Genomic DNA, 21173 nt, shown 5'->3' with positions numbered 1-21173 from the left:
AAGTATACACACACTACAACAAAAATATGTTACATGACACATAGGTTGTAGTAGTCTTACCACTTACCAAAACAATAAGGTTCTGTCCAACACCAATACAATTTTTACATCTAAATAAGCTAAGATTAAATAAAATTTAAAATTCAGTTTCACACTAGCCAAATTTTGTGTTCAACAGTCCCATGTGGAAACTGGTTACTTTATTGGACAGTACAGATATAGAGCACTGCTAAAGGCAGCCTACGTTTCTCATTTTTCCTACTCAAAGTGTGGCACATGAGTCGGCACCTGAGGCAGTACCTGGGAGCATGTTAGACTGTTGGGCCTCATACAAGATCTACAGAATCAGAACCTGCGTGTTACCAAGGCTCCTAGGTGATTTGTACGCACGCTGAAGTCTTAGAAGCAGTTACGAGACATTGGCTGTCAAACTTGGTTGCATACTGGAACCATCTGGAGAGTTTAAAAAATACCAATGCCTGCTGTTCTCATTCCAAGGATTCTGACTTAATTAGTATAGTGTAGGGCCTGAGAATCCAGATTTTTCAAGAAGTCCCCAGGAAATCTTTGATATATATTTCTTACTCACATATTTTAATTATTTTACATAAACTTCCTAGTTCAGGGTCTGGCACAGAGCAGGCACACAATAAATGACAGTAATTATGTAAAACAACATGCCTAGAAATCTCAAGACTTGACTATGAATTAATCTTATACTTTTTGTTCATCATTCAAATTAAACAAAATATAAAAATGAAAGCTTTTTCAATATAAAGTTTAGTTATAAAGACATTTTATAAACAATGAAAAGCGTGAAAATGTACATAGGAAAAACCTACCTCGGCTAGGTGCCAGAGGATTTAAAGGACGATAAACAGATCGAGGCCTGAAAAAGAAAGCATAATACCCGAACATAAAATGGTTTAATTTTTATAGTGTATAATTTTATTCCAGTAGAAACAAATACTCCCCTCCCCACCCTCTCTCTTTTTTTTTTTCAGACAAGAGTTTCACTTAGTCACCCAGGCTGGAGTGCAATGGCGTGATCTCTGCTCACTGTAACCTCCGCCTCCCGGGTTCAAGCGATTCTCCTGCCTCAGCCTCCCAAGTAGCTGGGATTACAGGTACCTGCCATCACGCCCAGCTAATTTTTTGTATTTTTAGTAGAGATGGGGTTTCACCATGTTGGCCAGGCTGGTCTTGAACTCCTGACCTCAGGTGATCCACCCGCCTCGGCCTCCCTAAGTGCTGGGATTACAGGTGTGAGCCACAGCACCTGGCCTCTCCCCACCCTCTCTTTATCAGTCGTTCCTTCTTCCCCCACCCCCTCCAGTTACTTGAAACAGTTCTCTTCATAGATGCTGTTCCACACTCTCCATGCAGAGGTCCCTTTATAGCCAGTGTAACGCTCTGGGTTCAGCAATAGGTCTACATACTGAGCAGCTGGAGATCTCTCATCTGAACAAGAAACAATTCATAAAAACCATCCATATTTCACCATTTATCTAAGAGTTAACAGTACAAAGCAAATCGGACTACTCAAAAGGTAAGAGAAATGCCATGCTTTTCAAGTAATCTCCAACTTAAATGGTACAGTGGCTAGTACACTTGTGACTACTTGATGCAGGATTTGTAATAACTTGGACAAATTCCTTAAGAGAAGAAAAACAACTCTTCCATTTCCTTTGGATATGCAGTGCTCTCTTAAGCAATACAACATTCCCTTCACCTTATCAGAGGCATGAATCATTTCTTAAGTTTTAACCACCCAGGACTGAAAAGACCAAAGAGAATCATAACCTGCTTTAATATTTCATATGATTTATTCTCTAAGAATATACCTACCTAACCACGCACTTGGAAACATTTTGTAACATATATTGTATTAAAAATAGAGATTTCCCTGCTACTCTCTGCTTGGAGTTATGAAGTAAATGGCTCCATAACGTTGTGATCCAAATCTGATTATTCATAAAGCTATACCATGCTCTAGTTTTTAAAAGTTATATATTACTGTTTTTACTGATGTTAACATACTGAAGTGCTTTTTTTGCTCTCAAACTAAAACGTAGTAGGCACAACTTTCACGAAGTTGTTGAAATATTTAAAATGAAATAACCATTTTCCATATTGAAACCCAAATGAGTATTTACCTGATCTCCACTATTTGGACTTTTTTTTTTTTTTGAGACGGAGTCTCACCCTGTCACCTAGGCTGGAGTGCAGTGGTGCAATCTCAGCTCACCACAACCTCTGCCTCCCGGATTCAAGTGATTCTCCTGCCTCAGCCTCCCTAGTAGCTGGGACCACAGGCGCGCACCACCACATCTGGCTAATTTTTGTATTTTTACTAGAGACGGGGTTTAATATGTTGGCCAGGCTGGTCTCGAACTCCTGACCTTGTGATCCACCTGCCTTGGCCTCTCAAAGTGCTGGGATTACAGGTGTGAGCCACCACTATGTCCGGCCCTATTTGGACATTTTAATTGAGATCTCTAAGGAACACAAAAGATTTTAAAAATCTTAATTATTGAAGCTCACATTCTGAATAGAAATGGGAAACGTGATTTTCATAGCTAAAGAAAAATTACAATGACTAGGCCTCACACATATATGCTCATAATACATATAAGCTCAAGTGTTATATATGATGGCACAGATATATTCCTTTATTTATAGGCTTACTACCTTTTGTTGTCATTAGTTTAAACAATAATACATAATAATAGGCATCTGGTTTAAAACAGGAGTCAAATATGGTCATTAAATGTCCCTCTTTCATTACCTGATAGTATATTTTCCTGTAAGTAAACAGTATTCCCTGGACAGTCAATGACCACAGACTGGGATTATCCATGATCACAGGGCAAAATAACATCTTGATCCATGCCTTCCAAGAATTACCTGGCACTTTTTGTTTCTGAGACAGAGTGAGATCTCAATGTGAGATCTCAGCTCACTTCAACCTCCGCCTCCCGGGTTCAAGCAATTATCCTGTCTCAGCCTCCCAAGTAGCTGAGATTACAGGCACTCACCACCATGCCCAGTTGATTTTTTGTATTTTTAGTAGAGATGGAGTTATGCCATCTTAGCCAGGCTGGTCTCAAACTCCTGACCTCAGATGATCCACCCGCCTGGCACTTTCATGATGTAGGAAGAATACAAGGATAACTAACAATTTACTATATTAAATGGGTTGTATATAACTTAGACAATGGAAACATGATTTTGCAGACCATAAGAATACTGGCTCTATTTCTAGCTCTAAATTTGAAAAGATACTCCACTATAAAAAACAAGGCAAATAAAACAATTTACAGATGGATAGAAAAAACTGTCCAAGAACACAGATTGACTCAGGACTCAAAAACAGTAACTTTCAAAAATCTTACTTTAAAATAAAAATTCAAATTATGAAGTATAAGTGTGGCTTTTGATATGGGCACAGTGGTGCATGCCTCTAGTCCCAGCTGCTTGGGAGGCTGAAGTGGAAGGATCACTTGAGCCCAGGAGTTGGAGGCTGCAGTGAACTATGATGGCACCACGCACTCCAGCCTGAGCAACAGGCCGTTTTTTTTAAAAAAAAAAAAAAAAAAAGAAAGAAAGAAAGTATGGCTTTTAGTAAAGAAAAAAAATCTTAAAACTCAGTATTTAGTTGTATAGTTTTAATCTCCAAAGGTGCTCTTACATAAATTTGTCTGCAAAATTGAATTACGTATAAGTTTCACAATTAAATATAACATTAATTTATGTTCTCTGATGCATATATATGTACATATTCCTAAATAATTTGTGTGTGTGTGTACATGTAGGACTACATGTGTATAGAATCCTCTACAAATGTACAAATTGGATGAGTACCAACCGCTTCTCCCAACAAAACCAACCAAATAATAAAGAAGAAAAACCATGATTCAAATATTAAACCATGATGATTTAAAATATACTTTAAGGGAGCTAAAAAAAAAAAAATCACAAGAGGAAAATCAATTATATCAGGTTTTTCATTGTTCTTTTTTAAGAAATGTGGTCTCACTTTGTTGCGCAGGCTGGACTCAAACTCCTGAGCTCAAGCAAGCCTCCTGACTCAGCCTCCCAAGTAGCTGGGACTCCAGGTGCTCACCACAACACACAGCTCAATTATATCAGTTTATATAACTACTTAAGTAAAACTTACATTTTTAAGATTCTTAATGTTTATTCCCTTATTTTAATCAATACTTGAAAAAAAAAAACTTGTAATACTTTCTCAAATCATGAAGAGTGGGTTTTGTTAACCTACACAAGGAGTTTGCAAACTACAGTTTGTGTTCCAAATCTGGCCTGCTGCTTGTTTTTGTAAATAAAGTTTTCATGGAACACAGCCATGTTCATTTCCTTACATACTGCTTTCACACTATTATGGCAGAGATGAGTAATTGCAACAGAGACCCTATAGTCAGTCTATAAAGCCTAAAATAGTTATTATTAGTCCATTACTTACAAACCTTACCATCCTCTGCTCTATACTGACAAGAATGTCATGAGACATCCAGAGTGAGCAAAGTGTGTGGCAGAAAGCAACTACAGGCTAAGTTCTCTACAAACACACTAGCTGGCAGTGCCCATCCTTATCCCTGGGCCATCTGTGACACTGATTTTCATTTGTTCCTCAACTGCAACTTGTCTCAGTTTGTACAGCTGCATCATTCACTCAGACAATTCTCTCTAAATTATCTGGCCCTCTACTATGACCTCCCCTACAAAAGTTTTATCTTCTTTCTGCCTCTACAAAGCAGCTTCATAATTCCTAACTCTGGGAATTCATGCAGTTGAACTAGTATTATTTCCTCCTCTTCAAGTATACTTTCTTTTTCTTTTTTTTTCTTTTTGCAATGAGTCTTACTCTGTTGCGCAGGCTGGAGTGCAATGGCATGGTCTCGGCTCACTGCAACCTCTGCCTCTCGGGTTCAAGCAATTCTCCTGCCTCAGCCTCTCATGTGGCTGGGACTACAGACATGTACCACCACGCCTGGCTAGTTTTTGTATTTTTAGTAGAGGCAGGGTTTCGCCATGTTGGCCAAGCTGGTCTCAAACTCCTAACTTCAGGTGATTCACCCGCCTCAGCCTCCCAAAGTGCTGGGATTACAGGCATGGGCCACCGTGCCCAGCCTCAAGTATACGATTTTTTCTAACTGAATTTCCTTGTCACTGTCCTAATTTAATAGAGTTATGAGGTCATACCACATTTTCTAGGATGTTAAACTTTCCTCCCTACTTCCTAACTCATATATCTCTTAAACATTAATGGTAGCATATAGGACAACTTAGTGTGCAAGCTCTTTGCTATGGTCACAGATAAAACAATACTGTATTATAGACTCAGGATTCAGCTTAAAGCCCTCCATCACCAACCCTACCCCAAACTGCTACTAACTCACTGTTAAAACATCATTTACAGTCAAGGAGAAGATATAGTATATATAAAGTGCTCAAGAAATTTTGATACACAACCAGATTTAGAAACTACTGTTTTAAACATTAAATTTATTAATGAACATATTTTAAGGGAAAAAATAAAACTAGAAATCTATCGTGCTATTTAGGCTTTTTATGAAACAACTAGTTCATTCGGCAAGTATTTACTAAGCACCTACCACGTCCAGGCACCGTTCTAGGCACTAGGGATACATCAGTGAACCAAAAACAAAGCCCTTGCCCTCAAGTAGCTCACAATCTAGCTGGGGAAGACTGACAAGAAATCGATACACTCAATAATATGCCATATACTGTCAGGCAGTTGTTAGTGCTTGGGCAGGGTGGGGGCCAGCAGTGCAAAGGGACGGGGAGTGATAGTGGCTACTATCTTACATAGCCAGATGAGAGCAGGTTTTTCTGATAAAGTGACATTTGAGGAGAAACATGAACCAAAAAGAAGAAGCAAGCCATGATAAAGATAGTAACAACAACAACAACAACAACAACAAAAGAGTGGTAGGAAAAGCAGTTTACCTTAAAGGATATTAAATTACTAAATTATTTTAAAAACTACGATTTGATCTATAGGGATCATCTTCCATTCAAACGAAGTCATTATCAACAACAAAACGGCAGGAAATGGGGTATATGAATATATTCCCCAGTAAACTAGGTAAATATTCTTTATATTTTTGTTTTAATCCACTGAATTTGGGAAACAGCAATAACTAAACAATGATTATAAAGCTACCCTGACGGTAATTTTAAAAACTACTACAGGCCAGGCATGGTGGCTGACGCCTGTAATCCCAGCGCTGTGGGGTGCCAAGGCAGGTGGATCACCTGAGGTTAGGAGTTCGAGACCAGCCTGGCCAATGTGGCGAAACCCTGTCTCTACTAAAAATAAAAAAATTACCTGGGCATGGTGGTGCATGCCTGTAATCCCAGCCACTAGAGAGGCTGAGGCAGGAGAACTGCTTGAACCCAGGAGGCAGACGTTGCAGTGAGCCAAGATTGTGCCATTGCACTCCAGCCTGGGCAACAGAGTGAGACTCCGTCTCAAAACAAAACAAAACAAAACTGCATATAAACCATTGGAATATATATGAACATTACAACTCAGAAGAGTCATGGTAAACCAATTAGTAGGTACCATGGTTTTATAAGAATATAAAAATAATTGATTTAAAATATAATCTTGAAAATCTTAAGGGGATGATTTCATATAAATTCTTAAGAAACATCTCTTACTTTTTACAATTTAAGAAACTAATATTTTAAAAAACAGTTAACACAGCTGGGTGCGGTGGCTCACGCCTGTAATCCCAGCACTTTGGGAGGCCAAGGCGGGTGGATCACGAGGTCAGGAGATCGAGACCATCCTGGCTAACACGGTGAAACCCCATCTCTACTAAAAATACAAAAATTTAGCCAGCCGTGGTGGTGGGTGCCTGTAGTCCCAGATACTCGGGAGGCTGAGGCAGGAGAATGGCGTGAACCTGGGAGGCGGAGCTTGCAGTGAGCCGAGATTGTGCCACTGCACTCCAGCCTAGGCGACAGAGCGAGACTCTGTCTCAAAAAAAAAAAAAGTTAACACTGTTTATACTGAGGGCAGGTAATCTACATATCAATTATTTATAGCACGTACTTCCTGCAATTAAGTATTTTATTAATTACCTATTTACCATAAGAGTAATATATATTCACACAAATTATTAATCTGAAAACCTATTAAATAAGCACTATTTATACTTTCATCAAAGAATAGGTAAATGGACAATTCAGAAATAAATGACGATGAGTGTTAAGCACTCAAATATAACTGTAATGACAAACAGAGCAAATGCAAGAGTAAGGAGAAGTTCAATGGCTTGCTTTGAAAAAAACTTTACCAATTCTATACATCATAGAGAGGATACTTCATTAATTACCCCTTGGTATAACCTTACTCAGATTCCTTTAAAATTTCCTTACTGAAACCACATAAACCAAGATAACATTCCATCTCCCACCATTATTCTCAGTTTACCATACTACAGCAGAAGCTCACTCTAACTTACTCCACTACAGGCTGGATTGGTAGCACAATTGTAGCTGTGAATCTTTTTTAAAACTTTAGGAAGCAGATCACTCTAGATGCCTGAAGAGTTCCAAAGAACTATTTCCAACTATGCATACTTAATCCCCAAATTATTTTCCACTATGAAAAATATTACAATACCAAGGAAAAAGGTGAAGAGAAACCAAATGAATGATTTACGCCTACTTAGCACAATTCTTTGGGAATATTATCCTATAGATAAAAAATTTTGAGTCACTGCAATTACCTTCTGTTAAGAGAAGTGGTAGTTACTCTGGTGGAGAGTGTCCAGTCTTTCTACCATTCCAGGGGACTCTTGGAAAAAGGGCTGTGGAGAAGTTGAATTAGAGTCCTCTCCAGCATTAGAAAGCATCTTTATATGAGTTTGTTAAGACCTCTAGCAAATTCCAGTGTAAATATTTTTACAAAACGTTCACAGACCTATAACTAAGTGGCTTCAATTGAAGGTCCATGGCAGATGGGGTATCATAATGGAAAGAATACAGGTTTTGGATTCGGATATGGGATCAAATCCTGCCTCAGCCTCTTGCTATTGTGTGATCTTGGGCAAGCTATTTAGTCTTTTTCAGACTCAGTTTTCTCAGATATGAAATTAATACACACTTATGAAGGTAGCTGCAGAGACCAGAAATAATGTATTTAAGGCACTTAACACAAGGCCTGGAACACAGGCTCTCATTAAATGCCAGTATGAATAATAAGGTCTACATAGCAAAATCCAGTATTGAAGCTATAATTCAGTTTATATTTTCATTGATTAAAAATGTCTCATGAAAAGGTTAAAGTTAAAATAATGTAATGATAATAGTTTATTGTATTACCATCGAGTTCACAAAAGTGATCCCGTGAATCATCATATCTTGCCCAGTCAATGAAAGCTTCTTTGCTTTGATTACTATGGGAAGGAGGAATAAAAAAGAAAAATTATTAAATTTAGAGCTGCAACTTTTAACACTGTATTCTAGTATCATTAAAATAGATAATCTGAGGTCAGTTAAAGATTAGATGATGCCACAATTCTGTTATTAGTGATTACACAAAGGAATGATAAAAAACAAGTTATATGAAAATATATATATTAATTTCCTTGAGTAATTTATATTTCTTAACTACACTGAATTATGACTAGTCAATATTTTAACTAGAAATTAATTTATAAATACATATAACGTGTAAACACAAAACTCAAGCTAAACTTTTCAATTAACTTAGAAATTATAATGTTAATTGTATTTTTTCCTGAAGTAATTAAATTTACTTTCAGAATTCTTTTAATTTAAATTGCTTCTATACTTACAAGATCTAAAATACCAGTAACTGTGTTTCTATAATCTCCCATCCAATGTGGTATTCACTGGTTACAACAATGCGACTTTCATCATGGTGTATCATTCATTTCACAGCCTACTTAACATTTAACAAAATCTATGATCAAGATTTCTGACTTGAAGAACTGATGAGGAACAACTTCACTGAAAACAACTTTGATCTACATTAACAAACCTATATTCAGGCCTTCTCTGTATTGAATACTCACGATGGTAGGACCTATCAGAGAGGCATCATTTTGCTACCCTCTTTATTCATAACACAAAAGGAAAAAACAAGGTACAAAAAACTATATAAATCAGGTATATAAAGGTAAAAATCAGGTAATTTCTAAATGTGGTACTGTCGTAATCAAGAATTTGTTTTGTATTTGAGAAGCCGCTACAAAGAAGTATATCAGCTTGGCTATACCACATCAACTTTATCAATATATTTTTCCGGTTCAACTTACTGTGGAATTTTTTTCCCTATGGGAGTATATAATAAAAATTAACAAAAATATTGTATCATAGTTGACTCAATTGAAATACATAATGCCATAAAAATAATGCCTAATTATAGCTAAAATGATGTAACTAAACTTGTGTTTAATAAGATAGATCTTATGTTGAAAATAGTGAAGAACAAATCAATAGTGATATAAATTCCTATTTTCTTGTTAATGATATGACTGACTTTCAGGAACTTTCTTCTTTGAGCATCCTTATTTGAGGAGGCTTTGCTGATTCTTTCACCTAATCCCTGCCTAAAACCATAATAAAGCCATGCCTAAGCCAGAAAAAACATTGAATGTGCATCCAAAGCTAACAAAGCTGACTCAGTTTGATTTATAAATGAATTAGAAGGGACCTTAGAGGTTATCTAGTTGAACTTTTCCAAAAGTCAGCTTGAAGATGGATGCAACACTATTTGCATGAGAATTTCTCAGGCTTATCCTTTCAAGATAGTGTCCTGAAGTTAAAGTAGTAGTCTTCAAACTGGGAAATGAGGAGCACAAAAGATGGAATAGGGAATGAGAAACTTTCTGGGAGTGATAATTTTTTTTTTTTTTTTTTTTTGAGACAGGGTCTCACTGCACCCAGGCTGGAGTGCAGTGACATCATAACTCAATGTAGCCTTGACCTTCCGGGATCAAGTGATCCTCCTACCTTCAGCCTCCCAAGTAGCTCAAACTACAGACATACACCAACACATCCAGCTAATTTATTTATTTAGTTTTTCGTACAGACAGGGTCTCGCTATGTTGCCCAGGCTGGTCTCAAATTCCTGGGCTAAGTGATCTGCTTGTCTTGGCCACCCAAAGTTCTGGGATTACAGGCGTGAGTCACCGTGCCCAGTCAATATATCTTTTATTTATTTACTTACTTATTTATTTATTTGAGACACAGTTTTGCTCTGCCACCCAGGCTTGAGTGTAGTGGCACGATCTTGGCTCACTGCAACCTCCACCTCCTGGGTTCAAGTAATTCTCCTGCCTCACCCTCCTAGGTAGCTGGGATTACAGGCGCCCGCCACTACGCCTAGCTAATTTTTTTAATTTTAGTAGTATTTAAGTAGTATTTTCACCATGTTGGCCAGGTTGGTCTCAAACTCCTGTGATCCCCTGCCTCGGCCTCCTAAAGTGCTGGGATTACAGGCATGAGCCACCAAACCTGGCCTATGGTATCTTAATTGTGATGATGTTATATGGGTGGACACATGTCAAAACATCAAACTGTATACTTTATATGCCGTGTGTCATATTTCATTATACCTCAAAGTAAAGCTGTTTAAAAAATCATAGTACCAGTCGCTGGAGAAGTTGTAGGAAAAATAACTGATACACTGCTAGTAGCAATACAATCTGGTAGCAATTTTAGAAAACAATTTGGCAGTACCTAATCTCATTCCTAGGTGTATTCTCCATAAAAATGTACACATGTATGCACCAAATTTATTTTTTATTTTTTTACACATAGTATCTCACTTTGTCACTCAGGCTGGGGAGTACAGTGGCACAATCATAGCTCATTGCAGTCTCAAACTCATGACCTCAAGTGATCCTCCTGCCTCAGCCTCTCAAGTAGCTGGGACTATAGGCCCACGCCACTGCACCTGGCTTTTCTTTTTTTTTTTTTTTTTTTTAAATTTTTTGTAGAGACAGGATCTTACTTGTTGCCCAGGCTGATCTTGAACTCCTGGCTTCACATAATCCTCCTGCCTTGGCCTCCCAAAATACTGAGATTACAGGCATGAGTCACCATGTCCAACTGTATCCACCAAAATATTTTTGAAATGGCCCCAAAGTATAAGCTATCGAGAGCAGAATGGAAACATAGCACATTCTTACTATAGAATATTATGTGCCGATAAAAAAGAAGTAAACATTGCTATGTCCAAAAACATGAATGAATCTCAGACACATGTTAACAAAAAGAAGCCAGGTACAAAAGAATATATTCTATATCATTCTCTTTATAAACAGTTAAAACCAATCTCTGTCGGTATCTCAAAATCATGGTTAACTTTGGAAGGTGATAATGACTAGAAAAGTCCACATGGTAATCCGGGCAGCAAGTGTACTGCTCTGGATGGTGGCTATAGAGTTGGGTTCACTTTGTAAAGTTAAATTGACCTTTACACTTAATAATTTTCTACTCTACTGCATGTGTATTATACTTAAAAAATTTAAGTTAAAAAAATTTCTGTTCAACAACAAAAAACTACAAGCAAAATTAAAAGACAAGTCCTAACAACCAATAGAGCCAACAAAGAATTATCACATTATATAAAGAATGCTTACAAATCAGTAATAATTTAAAAATCCAACCCAACAGAGAAAAAAATGACAAAGAATATAAACTGGCAATTTACCCCAAAATTTTGTAATGACTTAAGCCTAATCCCTAGATCATTCCTCTATTTACACTCTCTCCTTGGTGACCTCACTCAGGTTATGGCTGCTAAATACCATCTATTCATTGACTGACTTCCAGACCTCTCCCCTAATTCAGACTTGTATACCCAACTGCCTACCTGAAATCTCCAAGGGGATGTCTCACAGGCAGCTCAAACTTAACAAATCCAAATTTGACTTTAACTTTGTATCAGACTTGTTCCTCCTGCAGCTGTCCACAGGTCACTAAATGGCAACTCCATTTTTATAATTCCAAATCTTGTAGTCATCCAAAAGCTCGTATCTTCTCAAAATCACATATCTAATACTGCAGCAAATTCTGTCAGCTTTATCTTCAAAATACATCCAGAACCTGACCGCTTCTCATCATTTCCACTGCTATCACCCTGGTCTAAATCACCATAATGTCTCATTTGGATTACTACAATAATCATGTAATAAGGTTTCTGCAACGTATCAGGCTCCCTCAACACATGCCCTTAACTCCTCTGTTCAAAACCTCCCAGTGACTTTTATTCTACCCACTCTAAAAGCAATACTCATTATAATTGCTTTCAAGGCTCTACAAGATCTCTACCCACCCCACCTCCTGCCCCATCCCCAGCATCTTTTGACCTTGTCTTCTGCTACTTTGCCCTTGATCACTGTGCTCCAGTTACATTGTTTTACTGTGTTTAGGTCTAGGCATGATCCTGCCATGGGGGTTTTCAACTAACATTTATATATACCTGGATTGCTCATACCCCAGCCAACCATAGGATGACTCATGCCTTCACCTTCTTCAGCAATTTGTTCAAGTGTCATATTATCACTTAGGTCTTCTCTGACCACCCAATTTAAAACAATGCCACTCACTCCCAGCCCTCTTTGTTCTTCCCTGCCTGTCTTCCCTAACATTCATAATCATTTTACTTACTTATTTCTCATATATTTTACTTGTCTATCATGTTATTTCCTCTGACAAGGATAAAGCTACACGAGGGCGGAAATTTTATCAGTTGCATTACTGTATTCCTAGTACCCTAGAACAGCGCTTGGCACATTGTAGACATTCATTTGTTGAATGAAGAAGAAACTCAAATGTCCAATAAATAAAAAATGCTCAAATCCACTATAATTACAAAGTATAAATTAAACAAAAATGAGGTGCTATTTCACACTTATCAAACATTACTTTTGGTAAGGATGTAGAGAATGATACAAGCTGTCAGCACTGGAGTCAGTAAACATTCACACCAAGTACTATGGAATGCCATCAGGCAATATCAAGAATGGGTACAAAAAAGACAATCCTAAGATTCAACAATTTTACTTCTAATGTGAAAAAAAATTCAGGAATGCTCAAGGTGGCATGTTTGTAAAAGTAAATAATTGGAAATAGCTAAACAATCGTCAATAGGAGAATAGCTAAGTAAAATGTGGCATATTTATATGATGCAAATCATCAGTTAAAAGAATAAATCTGTGTTTCAACATGGAAAGATCTAGAAAGCAAAATGTATAATGAAAAAAATTGCAGAATGTTAAATATAGGATATCATTTATATAAAGGAAAAATAAAACCATATACACAAAATAAAACTATCTTATGTATACATATAAATATATGATAAAAACAAAAATGGACTGGATATACACCACCAAATTCATGATAGTAGTTACCTCTACTGGATTAGGGAATACAGCATAAGGGATTTAAAATTTACGTGATATTTCTTGTTCCTTAAAACATATGGCAAAAAATGTTAATATTTATTTACTTGGAATGGAGGATTATTTATTTGAAATGGAGGATATATATGTGGGTGTTTATTATCTTTTATTTTCCTATATTAAATTTTGTTTTCAATAAATAAAATTGCTAATTTATACTGAGTCATTAGCAATTATAGTACATAAATACAGATCTTTTTTTGTTTGTTTGTTTGTTTTTGAGACGGAGTCTTGCTCTTGTTACCCAGGCTAGAGTGCAGTGGTGCGATCTCAGCTCACTGCAACCTCCACCTCCCCAGATTCAAGCAATTCTCCTGCCTCAGCCTCCCAGGTAGCTGAGATTACAGGCACCTGCCACCACGCCCGGCTAATTTTTGTATTTTTAGAAACAGACAGGGTTTCACCATGTTGGCCAGGCTAGTCTTAAACTCCTGACCTCAGGTGATCTGCTCACTTCAGCCTCCCAAAGTGCTGGGATTACAGGCGTGAGCCACCGTACCCATCTTGTAAATACAAATCTAATCAAATGGGAATGTAAAGGAATTTCTGAAATATCCCATTCCCAACTACTGATTATGTCTAGTCATTTTACACTGCACAATTTGAGGCCACTTATATATTATTTATGCTGGTTTCTATTTAGAACAAATAAGGAAAAGTTAACAGAAAAAAATCTATGAAATTTAATAGTTAGGCTAATAACTTTTATCATTCAAAAGGTAACATGCAGACTGAATTACTATTTATAAAAGACTTAGGAGTTCAAGCCCCTTCTTCCATAGTAATCAGGAAAAATGGATCCATAAACCCTGTTAGCTGAACAATCTTGTAAATTTCTACTTTTTAAAAGATTTACTATGGATGGTACATTCTAGAAATTTAGGGATAAATCAGCCAAGAAGAGGCAAAGCTATTATGAAATTTAGGATAAAGAAAAACTTTTTCTTCCTTTTAAAAATATATTAGTTAAAACTTTAATGGGTACAAAAATTTTTTACCAAAATCATAAAAAAAATTGATTCTTGATATCAATAAGAGAATATTTTCTTAATACTACCAAAATAAAACTTGCCTTAATGTGCTGTTAATTGCTCCCAGTTTATTAGCTTGCTCACAATCTTCTAATTCTTTGGTACTGTTTGCCATTTTCAAGTACTGCAAAGAAGTTCATAAGTTTAGTAATAATTATTACCTTACTCTTTATTTCAGTTTCTACTGGCAGAATAATCAATCTGTCAACAATGATATACACTAAATATAGATACATTCCATTATAAAAATTCCTATCATATGTAAGAAATACAAATGAAAATGAGGCAGAAATTTCCACCACCTAAATATTATTTCCATCAACAACATATTAAAATTTAACAATTAGGCTGGGCACGGTGGTTCACATCTGTAATCAGCTCTTTGGGAGGCCGAGGCGGGCGGATCACTTGAGGCCAGGAGTTCAAGACCAGCCTGGTCAACATGGTAAAACCCCATCTCTACTAAAAATACAAAAATTATCCAGGTGTGGTGTCACACACCTGTAATCCCAGCTACTCGGGAGAGGCTGAGGCAGGAGAATTGCTAGAACCTGGGAGGTGGAAGTTGAGGTGAGCTGAGATCACACCACTGCACTCCAGCCTGCATGACAGAGCAAGACTCTGTCTCAAAAAAAGAAATAAAAATTTAAAAATAAAAGTTAACAATTAGCACTGATGTGTTGGTGATGATGTCAACTGAAAAAACAACCCTCTTGGGAAGTAAATTTGACCATATATATGTGTGTGTGTGTATGTATATATATGTATGTATACATACATACGTGTGTGTGTGTATATATGTATACATATATACAAACATATGGTCAAATTTAGTTCCCAAGAGGGTTTTAATATATATAAAAGTTATATATATATATACACACACACACATATATATACATATATATACACGCATACATGTTTGCAAAATGCTTAAACCTTTGAACCTGCACCCCCACTAGTGAGACCATATCCCAAGGCAACCATTCTTTTAAAAAGGTACAACTGCCTTGGAAAATTGTTTGGTATTATTTGTAATGTTGAGATAGGCACACCTTGTGGTTCAGCAATCCAGCCTTTACATGTACACCTAGAGAAACTCTTGCATGTGTGCACGAGACAAAGGACAAAAATGCTAATGCATTACTGTTTGAAATAGCCAAAAACTGGGAACAACTGAAATGTCCATCACTAGAGGAATGGCTAATATGTGTTATAGTCATACAACTGACTACAGCTATTAAGATGATGAACAAAATCCACATATACCAACAAAGAAAATTTCAAAAGCATGAGTAAAAACACAAACTGAAAAAAAGTGTTTGTAACCTAAAGAAATACAAAAATATTTAAATAAAAAAATTTACACACAATAAATTACATATTACTTGTGAATACACATGCAATAAAAGTGTAAAATATATTACTTGTAGATACACCTGCAATAGGAATATAAAATCGCAGAAGGATACTTCAGAAAAATGGTTAGTTCTGGGGAGGGAGGAAGTAGAATGAACTGGGAAAGAGCTGAGAGGGTTTCAACTGCTTTTATATGGTTTTAATTATTTCAGATCTGAAACAAAAACAAATACAATAAAGTAAAAACAAAAGATTACACGGGAGAGAGAGCAAGAAGAAAATGCAAAGGAGGCACAAGGAGGAGACAGAGAGGATAGGATGATCTTCATTATGTACGTGCAGTAGTGAAAAACAGGAAATAAACAGTTATCTAAAAACATATAAATGGCAAAATAAACTATAATACTCTCATAAGAGGACAAGAACAATCATTAAAAATGAATATCTTAATACCATCTGAAAGTACTCTGCTCAAAATATCTTGATAATTATTTACTCTATACAATATAATTTTGAACCTGCCAGGCTGACTAGTTGAAACAGAAGACTAAAAATAGCTATGTGATAAAACACCTGCTGACTAAGGGATCTGACACTATAGTTACATTTAATAGTTGTTTCAGAGATTCCAAAAACAGTACTGAAGTAATTTCAAAAGAATCTAGGAATGTACAACCTATCTGCTTGATGCAAGAGTTAGGGATTTGGAATTCTGAGGCAAAATGTCTCCATTCCCAACTAACCATAATATGGTTCTTTATTACAGCCACTGTCAGTCAGTAAATGGTAAATTTCACAATGTAAAACAGAAACACTCAAGGAAGAGGAGGGACTTACCTTATTAGAATGCCCAGCTTTTATTCCAACCGGAATTTTACTCTTAAAAAAACAAGAAAAACACAAATTTAAAAAGTGATCTTTATTGTTTTTGGAATTTCTTCACAAATTGTCAATGCATTGCTCTAATTCATCAAGTATTTTATTCTATGAGGGGCAAATATACATTCGCTCAAATTCTGTTTTCACACTCTCTCATAAGGTAAAAGTGTTATCCCAATATACAGACTTATAAATCAAAGTATAGAAAACTGAATGACGTACACAAAGTCAGAAAGCCAAAAGCAGCTCTAATAACTCTTATTGCAGTATTTTTTATAGTTTATATAATTTAGGTTAAAAACACTGATAATCACTTCTTCCACAAACTTTGTTACCATAGAAAAGAAAGTTTTAAAAGTTCAAAATTATTTGCAATGTATTATGTGCAATTTTAACTTCTGCTCTAATAAAGTGTAGGCAATTGTGGATTACTAGAAGGCTTTTTTTTGGCCCACATGATTAACCTAGTAAATCTAGGGTTTACCAATGGGCGGAATGTGTGTAGCTGGAACATTCTTTTTCACAAGGCCAATAATTAGTGTTAGGCTTTAATAAATGTATCTGAATTATTACAACTGGTTTATCAAACAGAACTGTAAACAAAATACTTAATACATATTTTGTTCTTAAAGGAAACTGAATATTATAAATTTTTAAAGAATATTCCGTTTAGGAAGGACATTGGTGCAGATTTTTAAGGACAACAAACTAGACTGATTAGGTAAGAAAAACAGAAAGTGAAAGGAAAACAAGGCTTCAGCTAATTACTGTTGAAGGAGAGGAATATAATTAATTATGTTAGATAACAAAAATCAAAGTCTAAACTGTAGCATTCTCTTGGTATTAAGTATAGGTTTTTTAAAAAATGTAAATGTAACAAGGCCAAGTGAAAATCTAATTCCAAGCCTGAAATTTCCCCAATTAAATCATTATAAATTTGAAATATAGGGCCGGGCGCGGTGGCTCAAGCCTGTAAGCCCAGCACTTTGGGAGGCCGAGACGGGCGGATCACGAGGTCAGGAGATTGAGATCACCCTGTCTAACACGGTAAAACCCCGTCTCTACTAAAAATACAAAAAACTAGCCGGGCGTGGCGGCGGGCGCCTGTAGTCCCAGCTACTCCGGAGGCTGAGGCAGGAGAATGGCGAGAACCCGGGAGGCGGAGCTTGCAGTGAGCCAAGATCGCGCCACCGCACTCCAGCCTGGGCGACTGAGCAAGACTGGGTCTCAAAAAAAAAAAAAAAAAAAAATTGAAATATAGGGTCTAGTAGTTTATTTTTATTTTGTTTTTTTCCTATGAAACAAGATGCTGATTCAATAAAGCATGAAACAAAAGACAACTGCAGATTCAATCCTAGAACAGTCCTCTGATTTTCCTTCCATTTTAGAATAAGACTATATTTCCACATTCGATGACCAGTATCACTGGATACAAGTGTCTTCAAATCCATTTTGGTGTCAAGTATAGAATCTTCAATAATCTGGTTCTAAAGGAGAAAGCTGAGAGCATGTGAATTTGCTGACATGTCCAAATCCATTGACATTAGCCTGAAATAAAACAGAGGTTATGCTTTTCTAAAAGTCCAAGAGAAAACTGGCTTTGCCCTGCTGTTTTATTTATTATACCTCTGGACAGGGCTCCACATGACAGTCTTTTATTGAACAGTGGCCATCTTCTGCCCAGAAAGGACAAGGTCGCTTCAGATTAACCTTGAAAGAAAGAATAAATTAAAGTTAGTAAACTCATATTATAGTTACGGGATGTTCTCAAAGTGTCACTGTGCTGGACACCAGTGACATGGTGGTGAATAAGAAGGAATACTTCCTACCCTAGTGGGACCTATATGGTTCAGAATTTAAAATGACTGCAATGAGCTAGATCATGCCATTGCACTCCAGCCTGGGTGACAGAGAAAGCATTTAGAACTACTTTAATGTCTTCCAGCCTCCTGATGTTATCTTATTAATGACAGTTCTCTCATGCACCCATTTATTCAACGAATGAGAACTGAGCATCCACTATGTGTCAGACACTGGTTAGGCTCTGGGTGAAAGAAATGGACAGAAAAAGAACTCCCCTCTCCCTCTGGAACTTAAATATCTATTGAAGGAAACAAGTCAAATATTTGTATGTTTCATACAAGTTGTAGTCAGCGCTACAAAGAAAATCCAGAGAATTGTAATAGTGGGGCTGGCGGATGGAGGCCTCTGAGGCGGTAATATTTTAGGATGGAGGAAGTGTGCATTTAGATAAGGCAATAAAAAGCCTGGACAGTTATGTGAACTAAAAATCACCAGTTGAGCTGATGTTTAACGTAGAAGGGGGAGGGTGGTAGAGAACGAGGATGGAGGTAAACAAGGGACAGATCATGCAGGACATTTTAACCATGGTAAAAACTCTGGATTTTCCTATTCTACACATTACAGGAAGACAGTAATGCAATAGGACTTGCAGATTGCCCATGCCAAAATCTAGATTTTATTCTCTTTCCTCCCTTTTCTTGTACCCCATCAAACAATTCATTTTCCATTTTTCACCACCTACCTCTTGCCTACACTATAGCAATAGTCTCCGTGCTTCTACTTCTATTTCCATATAGCAACTACAGTTATCTATTTAAAACAAATCAGATCACATTAATCCCTCCTCAAAACCTTCCTGTGGCTTCCATCACCCTTAGAGTTTATAAACTCTGCAGCAAGCTCCACAAGGCCCTCCATAACCTGGCCTTTGGCCTGCCTCTCTGACCTCTAGTATGCTCCTCTGGCCACACTGGCCTTGCTGGGAACACACCAGGCTCCGTATGTCTCAAGGTCTTTATTATTTTTATTTTTTGAGACAGAGTCTCGCTCTGTCACCCAGGCTGGAGTGCAATGGTGTGATCTCGGCTCACTGCAACCTCTGCCTCTTGGGTTCAAGAAATTCTCCTGCCTCAGCCTCCCAAGTAGCTGGAATTACAGGTGCCCACCACCGCGCCTGGCTAATTTTTGTATTTTTAGTAGAGACAGGGTTTCGCCACATTGGCCAGGCTGGTTTCGAACTCCCGACCTCAGGTGATCTGCCCGCCTTGGCCTCCCAAAGTGCTGGGATTACAGGTGTGAGCCACTGTGCCTGGCCGGTCTTTTTTTTTTTTTTTTCTTTTTTGAGACAGTGTCTTGCTCTGTCACTCAGGCTGGAGTGCAGTGGCACAAACCTGGCTCACTGCAGCCTCAAACTCCTGGGCTCAAGCGATCTTCGTACCTCAACCTTCCAAGCAGCTGGGACCACAGATGTATCACCATGCCCAGCTAATTTTTTTTTTTTTTTTTAAGTAGAGACGAGGTATCACTATGTTTCCCAGGTTGGGCTGGAATTCCTGGGCTCAAGCCATCCACCCACTTCAGACTCCCAAAGTGTTGAGATTATAGGTGTGAGCCACAATGCCTGGCCTCAAGGTCTTTATATTTGCTGTCCTCTCTGCCTGTATTATTGTTCCTCCAGATCTTATGACGGCTCACTCTTTCACCTCATTCAAGTCTCTCTCACATGTCACACCTCAGCAGAGAGACCATTCCTGGCCAGGCTTGCTGAAGTAGTGCTCAGTATGCAACCTCTATCCCAACGTACAGTTTTACATTTTTTTTTTTTTTTTTTTGAGACGGAGTCTCGCTCTGTCGCCCAGGCTGGGATGCAGTGGCCGGATCTGGGCTCACTGCAAGCTCCGCCTCCCGGGTTTACGCCATTCTCCTGCCTCAGCCTCCCGAGTAGCTGGGACTACAGGCGCCCGCCACCTCGCCCGGCTAGTTATTTTTTGTATTTTTTAGTAGAGACGGGGTTTCACCTTGTTAGCCAGGATGGTCTCGAACTCCTGACCTCGTGATCCGCCCGTCTCGGCCTCCCAAAGTGCTGGGATTACAGGCTTGAGCCACCGCACCCGGCCTGTTTTACATTCTTTTATGGCACTTATCACTACCTGAATGTTATCCGCTTATTTATTGTCTGCACCTCCTACCATCATAAGTATCAGAATTTTGCATTATCTTATCCTTAGTGCTTAGAACAGTGGTATAATACATACTAGACACTAAATTAATATGGTTAAGTAAACAATATCTATATTACAGAGAAGAAGGCAAAAATAGGTAGAGACTGGCAACATAGAGGAGAGGGTGATCAACTCTGACTTTTGGTAATATGTAACATGGGTATGACTAGAAGTGTTTGAGGGAGATTTATAGGCAGCGGGGCAGGATGTGCATAAACAAAGAACCTTAAAACAGCATGGCACATTTGGGGACTGCAAGTTCTCAGCCTGGACACCTCCCTCGAGCTTCTGGCCTGTATACCCACCTGCTTCCTTGATTATCTCTTCCTGGATAGGGCATTCATAGGTACCTCAAAATTAACATATCCAAAACTGTACTC

General features: G+C 37.6%; 1 protein-coding gene across 3 annotated transcripts in view; it reads right to left on the bottom strand.

Moving 5' to 3' along the window:
• Positions 1-21173, bottom strand: part of LOC105474783 (endoplasmic reticulum oxidoreductase 1 beta) — an 81600-nt gene that overhangs the window by 32979 nt on the left and 27448 nt on the right. For all 3 annotated transcript variants that reach the window (XR_011610283.1, XM_071073926.1, XM_071073928.1), the window contains exons 3-8: positions 18395-18478; positions 16727-16768; positions 14572-14654; positions 8383-8456; positions 1341-1461; positions 843-889 (exon numbers count right to left, since the gene is read on the bottom strand). Coding sequence is in view for 2 of the 3 variants with exons in the window: in XM_071073926.1 (XP_070930027.1) it covers positions 843-889; positions 1341-1461; positions 8383-8456; positions 14572-14654; positions 16727-16768; positions 18395-18478 (451 nt within the window). In the remaining variant the exon portion in view is untranslated. The remainder of the gene's footprint in view (positions 1-842; positions 890-1340; positions 1462-8382; positions 8457-14571; positions 14655-16726; positions 16769-18394; positions 18479-21173) is intronic.

The sequence above is a fragment of the Macaca nemestrina genome, chromosome 1 (genome assembly GCF_043159975.1).
Source record: "Macaca nemestrina isolate mMacNem1 chromosome 1, mMacNem.hap1, whole genome shotgun sequence".
NCBI classification, from domain to species: Eukaryota; Metazoa; Chordata; class Mammalia; order Primates; family Cercopithecidae; genus Macaca; species Macaca nemestrina.
This window is presented reverse-complemented; position numbering and strand designations above follow the sequence as displayed.